Raw genomic sequence first — 8,139 nt, 5'->3', positions numbered from 1 at the left:
AGAGCAAGCGAGCTCAAGCCATTTCCAATTTTGGTAGTGTCAGTCAAATACGCTAACCCGCCTCGCCCACCACAGGCATGGCGGACACCAACACGGTTGTTGCCCCCAAGTAGTTCGGTCTTGATTGAGGAAACGATAGATGGAGACATGTAGCATCAGCCGACGAGTTGAAGTACTCTAGTACCAGGTAGGACGTCAGGAGGTCGTTGGAAGGCGTCCAAGGACCAAGGACGAGTGCGTGGTACAAGGAATGGCGTCCGTCCGGTTGCCTTTCTAGAGAGCAAAGCGAGGACAAGATGGTAGGCTCGACGCTGCTGGTGAACCCTGCTCGGTCTCGTGCGAATGCTGTCTTATGCGATGGACGGCGCGTGCATCCAGAAGAAACGATATCAGTAAGCAGCGAGTAACTCGACAGCGGCGTCTGATAACGTGAGGGCGCGTGAGACGAAGCCGTAACGTCGACTATCTCTGCACATGGCGCCCAGGTCGCTCGCGTCGTGCCCCATACTACTAGCGTGGCGTATTCCATGTGTCTTATGTGGGCACAACTGCAACATCCCATTCTACGTCTCGCATCTGGACCAAGATGGCATCATTCACTGCCTCGTACGCCATGGCGCGATGCAGTAATCGATTTTACCAAAGCTCTCAACGCCTGCATCTCATCCTCGAGCTACGCGTTCTTTCAAACGAATGTCGAGTCTGCGGATTGCGCCATGGCTACTTGCGTCTTGCATCCTACACTGTAGAAGCTTGGAACGAATGCCCTCGAGGTTCTAGTGTATTCGGTCTGTCCTCGGCACCCGGGCGGCGTCCGCGTGAGGCCAAGTCCATCCACCATCATAGTCGTTCGTACAGTCGCGGGGTGTACTAGACAATGTTGATGCAACAGCGCGTCCGACCAGACGCGCTCCCGAAAAAAATACACGGTGCAGTACCAGCTGGTTTCGCGAAATTGCACTTTCCAACGCAAGTTGCCCTTGGACGCAGGGGCACATTTTTGCATTTGAACAACGAGAGTATGGAGTGGCATGTCGAGGGCAGCGAGGCGCTGCGCATCCAAGCCGAGATGCAGGCGACCGCGTTGGACTACATGGCCCGGCAGTGCCCGCCCATCGCGCGCGACACGCAAGCTATTGACGACGGCTTCAAGCTCGCCAGCACCAAACTCGGCCGCGTCTACACGCGACGCGCCGACAACTCGTCCTTCAACGAGCTCCTCGTGCTCAACACGCTGCCCATGAGCTTGGACGAGGTGGGGGAGCTCCAGCACGCGTCGTCCAACGACGCATTCCGCGTCGAAATGGCCTTGTACTACGGCGACGACTTTCGCGACGCTGGCATCTTGCACACATCGGTGACCGCCTCGACCCGCGACCCGTTCCAGTGGTTTGGCGTCAAGTACAAGAAGCTCAACATCCCGGGCAGTGGCTTTACCGACGGCCGCGACATCGTCTACTTTGAGGTATGCATACTACCTGGCAAAGTTCAATGCGTTGACAAAATGACGTCTAGTATATGGCGACGGCGGTGGACGCGGCCGGCCACCGGACACTGCTCATCGTGCGTGATTCGAGCTACCTCGAAGGCTACCCGGTGCAACCGCACGTTGTCCGTATGTACATCAAGGCGATCTTTGTCTACACCGAGATGCCGTCGGGCGACGTCGCCTCCATGCACCTTGCATTCATGAACCCCGGTGGCGTCGTCCCCGCCTTCCTCTTCAACAAGCACATGGTCAAGTACGGCGGTCTCTGCCACAAGTTCCCTCGCTTCTTGCAGCAAAAGCGGCTCTTGCTCCGCGTCGCGGCCGACGGGCCGGCCAAAAGGCACCAAGACCACGGCCGCTGTGTGGCCTGCGACACGAAGATTTCGGGCTTGAAGGCCCGGTACAACTGCCGCGCGTGCGGCGACGTCATGTGCGCGCACTGCATCGTACAAGTGCCGCGGCCGCTCGTGACCAAGCTCGCGCCGTTTGTGTCCAAAGACGACTACTGCAAACGGTGCTTTGTCGGCAGCGCCCGTCAGCCGAGCTATGCCGTAGTACACTCGCCGAGCCACAAGGCGTCGATAAATTTGGCGCAGCAGCTCGCGCACTCGGAACGGCCGCGTCGGTCCAACGCGCATGCGCTGACGGGCGAAAACACTCTGGTCGCCTCGGGACTCCACCATACGTCGCCGGGGTTGGGTCGACGGGAGGTGCCAAAGACTACCAACGAGCCGACGGCGGTTGTCACGGCCACCAAGACGCTCGACGACCCGTTTTTTGAGCGCATGCAGTCGTCGATCGAGACGCAAAAGCAAATCGTCCTCGACATGCGCGAGCGGCTCGCGCGGCAACAGCAATCACAACCCTAATCTCGGCCAACTCTTTTCTATAACTTAAAAAAATCGCAGCTTCGGTTTGTATACCTCGTTTGTTTCAACCATCGCCTTCTCGCCACCAGCGTAAGAACGAGCGAAGGAGGAAACAACCGCCGCTTACGTGAGATGGATACCGGTCCTACTCGGATACCACTGTACTAGTACGCAGTGTAGAGAGACGAGCTGCCCCGTCCACGTACACAAGTGCTTGGAACAAGATGCGACAGAAACGTTGCACCAACGATGCATGTGGTACCAAAGGTAGAAGCGAGCAGAAGGGAACATGCACGTGGTGATGGTCACGTCGACATCGAAGAAGATATTATAGGTCCAACCGCTTCGCGGTTCAAGTCACTGCTTTGTGGATCCGTACGTTCTTGACCGATCAGGACCCACGAGATTGCATGCAAATCACCCCGGCCATCGCCGCTAGCTTCGTGGACTCATGTGTCGTCCACCGTACTATCATGGAGCCATGGGTATACATGGGTAGACGTGCGAGCGATGCCAGGTACCAATGTGAATAGACGAGGGTTGGATAATGATGCGTTTGGCTTCCCTCTAATTCCTGCGCGATCATCTACCAACGATGACGGCGGCGACAGCTGTAGAAGCCGTCAAAAGTTCTCTACATTGTATTGATATTTCGTTCGGCTCGTCGTAGCTGACATCTGCGTCAGAACGCTGACTTGGGCTTGGCTCTATTAGCCTTTCCAAGGACTACGAGTTAGCTACCGTTTCAATATGGACCTAAATTCTTTGACAAGTTGGTACGGTCGACTAAACTATAGTACACAACCGACGACTTATCCTCATGGCATCGACGTTTCCTCGGACGCACCCACCAAACGCACCCTCAACCCCAAACTCAAACGACAGCGGCGACAGTTTGCATCCACAGTATTCTTCCTTCCACTGACGTCAATGACAATAAACAACTGCAATTCATACACGACAGACAACAGAACGACAGTAGACGACGTGGTACACCCAACCCTACTGCAACGACCGACAGCGGTGCTGCCGCAGAAAGGCTTGGAACTCGGCCACGTCGGCTGCGTGGCTGCGGTGCACGTGCTCACGCACGCAGCGGCGGTACACATCGTCGCGTAAGATCGGGTCCGAGATGCCAATGAGCTCGTTCCGGAATGTCGAAATAGTCTCGACGGGCAAGAAGCCGTTGCCATCGCGCATGCCGGTGGCGACCGTCCCGAGCTTCATGACGGTTTGCGTTGGACTCACGCGCTCGGCCACGACCCTACCGCCTTTTCTGTCAGATAACACGCGACTTGAATTAGGGTAGCACCATTGCAGCCAGTCGCGCCGGACGTCTTGATTGGGGTACTTTTCATCTTCCGAGACCGTCTGGACGACCATGGTCACACGGTTCTCTTCGACGAATTCGCGCATGAGTGTGTTTTCGTAGTAGTGGGCTTGGCCGCTGCAGTATGGCACCTGGTAGCGTCGATAGACCATATCGTGGTCGGTCTCGTCGAGCGTCTAAAAACACGCCATTTTGACTTCGAGTTTCAGTGTCATAGAACGGTACCAGGTCGTAGCCGGGCATGTGCAGCACGGACGAGAGCAGGTACGCACGCATCTCTTGTAGCGTGACGTCCTCGACGCGCTGGTGGTAGCTCGTCAAGAGGTACGTGTCGTCGACAGGCGCAATGTCCACCGAGAAGTACGGCTCGAGCGAGACCGGTAGCTTGCTCTCGTCGAGGAAGCGGGGCATATTGTAAAAGAGCTGCCGCGTGATCCAGTCGAAGCCCAAGTGGCGGGACGCATCGCGCATGGGCAGCGATGTCTGGCGACACACAATCGCGAGCGACGGCGGTGCGCGCTACAAGCGTGCTTGAGGCCATGCATCAAGAGGACACATAAGCGTACGCTGATGGCCGTCATGTCATAGACCCATTTCGAGAGGTGGGCCGCGAGCCGCTCGTAGTGGCAGATGTTCTGCTTGAGGCTCACGTTGGCGTCGATCGCGAGCATCGACTCGCGGCTGAGTGCGATCGCCACGTCCTTCCACGGCAGGAGGCCCTTCCGAAGGTACTGGAGCTTCTCGGACTGGCCCTCGAGGTCGGTCACGAGCGCTTGGAGCCGGCTGAGCTCGGCGCGCTTCTTCATCTGCTGGCGCCGGTCGTACATGCGCTTCTTGGCCTTCTTGTGCAGGAGCGCAGCGTCGTCGGCGCTGCTGCTGGAGGAGGCTGCGACCTCGTTGGCCATCGTCTTTCGATCAAAAATGGCAGAGCAGGGAACGGGCTCGAAGTAAAGCAATCGAAGTTTTTATCATACAGTTGTCAAGTGGGCGACGTCGTGCGGGCTTTTGTGACAAAAAGAGGGTTGCACCAGCAGCAGCATAAGGATGCGAGCAGCGAAATGCGAGCGTGCATCAACGAACCGGCCGTGCGAGCATGCCATCCAACAGCGGCGTACTACACTTTGTACTAATCGTCTAGTACATAGGTTATAGTCTAGTGCATAGATAATGATATTCCTTGTTTTATTTTTACGCATGAAGATTTATATACACCTTGGGGGCTCTACGACGCCAAGCGCGACGAGCGACCTTGAAGGCTGCAGGAATGCAATACCATGCTAAAAAACTGTGCCGTTGAAGGTAGGCATGGCTTATGGAGCAGGAATGCCTCGACTTGGTCGTCAACACCGTTCAGGTAGATTGAGACGGGGCTTCTTCTCAGTACTACGTTGCATACAAGATGTCGCGAAGCGACTCGAGGGAACAAGACATTGCTTCTTATGTGCTCAGTCGCACCATCTTGTTCGGCGGCGGCAAGACTGCAAGTTGTCGCTGCGGCGAATCTGGGCGCTCACCTGAAAGAAGCTCTTTCTGCGTTGACTAGGACCCAACAACGACGTTGTATCCGCTTACAAGAAGGCTTTACGTAGCTCCGGACGTGTGGAAACGGAATGCACTGTCGTCCTGCAGCGCCTCTACCCTCTACGCTTCAAGTTCGTCACATGGCCAAGCTCGGCTTGCTACCATTTTCGGCCCCGTTTGCTATGCATGTACAATTGCATAGTCCTCGAATGCGGTGCATCGGTGCGTACCATCACGATCGATCGCGCTCTTGTTTACGTGAATAGCACGCTCAGCAGGAAGCCCAAAAACCACAAATGGTCCTCGTAGTGTGCGTTTGCACAACAACGTCGATTGATACACTGATACATTGAAACTGCGTTTCGTGAGCCACTTGAACGGCGCATAGCACACGCTGTAAGCACGCTACGAGCACTATTCTTATGTTTTTGGGCTCCTTGGGACTTTCTCTATTCATATAGATCGAAACAAGAGACTTAGTTTCAAAGTCGAAATGAGGTCGACAAACGGCCGAGCACCAGCGCCGGCAGCCATCATCCGGATAAGCATGTCCGGATAAAACACAATAGCCAAGGAGAGTCACATGTTTCGTGGGTATTAGCCTCCTGAGCTTAACCCCATTCGTTGCCGTCCATCGATGCGTCATCCATGGCTCTTCCATCACACAAGGTAAGCGTTTCGAGGCAGCACTCCAGGCTGGCCAAAAAGGCATTAGTACTACGGTAGTATCATTGTTTTTACAACCCACGCCACATCCCAACAACACTTGAAGGCATCGACTTTTAGCACTCTGCCATTCGCTGCCTTGCACACTCGTCCTTTAACAGTCACATTTCTCGACATAGTAGAAATGGACCTCGTACACCCAGCGGCCGACAGAGCATGCATCATCCTTAGTAGTACTACATTATTGTAGGATCTCGTAACGGCTGCCAGTGTCGGGGACGTACACCGTGTGCGCGCCCTCTTACTGCGCGGTGCCGGCCTCCACGGGACATCGCTGGTATGGATGTTTCTATTCTCGGCAGTCTAGTTGGAGTGAAATTATCTCAAAACATCCTAGCACAACAAGAGTGCACTGTTGCACGCCGCCCAGCGTGGCCATGCGGAGATCGTCCAACTCCTCCTCGCTGCGGGGGCCAATGTCCACAGCGTATGGACAAGCTGTACACATGTATCAATGACAATATCTTCGTGGAACATAGGAGAACGATGGACCGCTGTTCGCAGCGGTCCTTGGGCACTACCCCCTCGTCGCGCACGCCTTGTTGGAGGCCGGTGCCGATCCGAGCAAGGCGCTGCATGAAGCCGTGCGTCTTGGCCAAGTTAACATGGTTCAAATGCTACTTGACGCCGGCGCCAACGCGATGCATGTCTTGCCTGTACGAGCAAAGTCTCGATTTGCATGTACAATAATGTACATATCCTATCTAGTGGGAGCCCGAGACGCCGTTTTCGTTGGCTGTCCAGCGACGCTACCGCAAGACCACGACAATGTTGCACAATGGTCTGACTCGAAACCGCAAAGACAGTGATGCGGTACAGTGCCTCCCTGTCTTGCAAAACGGTCTCAAAACCTCTTTGTCAAAAGGCGCAGGACGTCGACGCCAGCGACATTAGCTTTGCAAGCGATGGCCTTCTGGGCGTGGGGGCGTACGGTGCGGTCTACGCCGGTGTCTACAAGAACAAAGACGTTGCTGTCAAGATGGCCAATCGCGATGGCGCGTCCGCCTTGCGCAACGAAGTCCGCGTCCTCCAAGCGTACTATTTTAATAGTTGCATGTTCCTCATGGACTAGACTGAAACGATCCGGGAATAGGTGTCACTCGCCTTACATTGTTTCGCTCGTCGGGGTCGCGGACCTCGATTCGGACGAGCCCAAGATGCTCCTCGAGCTCATGAACCGCGGTGACTTGCACGCTTTTCTGGCCAAGGACGACGTGCTGATTCCGGTCGTCGGCGCGGCATGGGTCGTCGCCAACGCACTCGCAGATCTCCACGCGCTTGGCTACGTCCACCGCGACGTCAAGGCCGAGAACGTTCTCTTTAGCTCGGTGAGCTACATGAAGCTAGGCGACCTCGGTGCGGCTTCATCGTCGACGCGCTTCCACGAGACATCGCGCTCTAGTATCGATGGCTCGCTGGCGTGGGCAGCGCCCGAAGTGCTCGCGTCCGGCGACTACAGCCCGGCCTCGGATGTCTATGCGCTGGGCATTCTCCTGTGCGAACTCGTGCTTGGGGATGTACTGTACCGCGATTTGACGCCAAGTCAGATCCGAGACGGTGTCTGCGCTGGCACCTTGCGCCCGACGCTGCGACCTTCTTGTGCCTTTTGGCTCCGGTCGCTCATTCAAGCCTGCGTCGCACACAACCCGGGAGATCGTCCGACCGCCGAGGCCATCATCCACCAACTCCACGGGCTTGCGCCGCGACCGTACCGGCCCCATTGCCCCGAGCCGGATCACATGGAAAAACAAGCCGACCACTTAGTGGCCTCCGACAGCGACGTGGTGGTTGCCCACACTGCGTCGGCGCAAGGAAAGATACGCCCACGCCCAGATTCCTCTTCGTCCGCTGAATTGCGGGTCATAAAATTTTGCCTTTCGTTAAAGCCCTTCAAGCCATCCCCGACACCGTCCTTTCCGCCTGCACCCGCGACCTGGGCAGCTCAAAAGGAGGTAGCGTTTGTTTGCCATCCAAATGACATGTGTCCATTCTCTCCAATGTGTAGACAATTCGCAAGCGCGTGCTGGCGGCAGATCAAAGCGGTGATCGTCAAGAAGCCATCGCAACCTACAACCTGTTTTACAGACCAGTGCATCTCGTACGCGCGCGCTTGGTGTGTGTGTTTATCCTGACGCCGCTCGGTGTAGGCCAACACCGAAGAGCTCAAGACACCGCCGCGCCCGCCGATCGGTGCCGGCGGCTAC

The 8,139-nt window shown here is 56.1% G+C and overlaps 2 protein-coding genes across 2 annotated transcripts; one reads left to right on the top strand and one right to left on the bottom strand.

Moving 5' to 3' along the window:
* Positions 1 to 1,093: 1,093 nt before the first annotated feature.
* Positions 1,094 to 2,365, top strand: SPRG_16975 (hypothetical protein; the record flags this gene model as incomplete). The annotated part of the gene is made up of 2 exons (XM_012356276.1): positions 1,094 to 1,465; positions 1,516 to 2,365. 2 exons carry the CDS (start codon positions 1,094 to 1,096, stop codon positions 2,356 to 2,358), a joined length of 1,215 nt encoding a protein of 404 aa, XP_012211666.1. The 3' UTR covers positions 2,359 to 2,365.
* Positions 2,366 to 3,360: 995 nt separating this feature from the next.
* On the bottom strand, positions 3,361 to 4,593 carry SPRG_16974 (hypothetical protein; the record flags this gene model as incomplete). The annotated part of the gene is made up of 3 exons (XM_012356275.1): positions 3,361 to 3,864; positions 3,914 to 4,207; positions 4,255 to 4,593. 3 exons carry the CDS (start codon positions 4,591 to 4,593, stop codon positions 3,361 to 3,363), a joined length of 1,137 nt encoding a protein of 378 aa, XP_012211665.1.
* Positions 4,594 to 8,139: the final 3,546 nt, after the last annotated feature.

This window comes from Saprolegnia parasitica, assembly GCF_000151545.1.
Source record: "Saprolegnia parasitica CBS 223.65 unplaced genomic scaffold supercont2.420, whole genome shotgun sequence".
Taxonomy (NCBI): Eukaryota; Oomycota; class Saprolegniomycetes; order Saprolegniales; family Saprolegniaceae; genus Saprolegnia; species Saprolegnia parasitica.
Note: the sequence above shows the minus strand (reverse complement) of the source record. Positions and strands in the feature narration are given on the sequence as shown.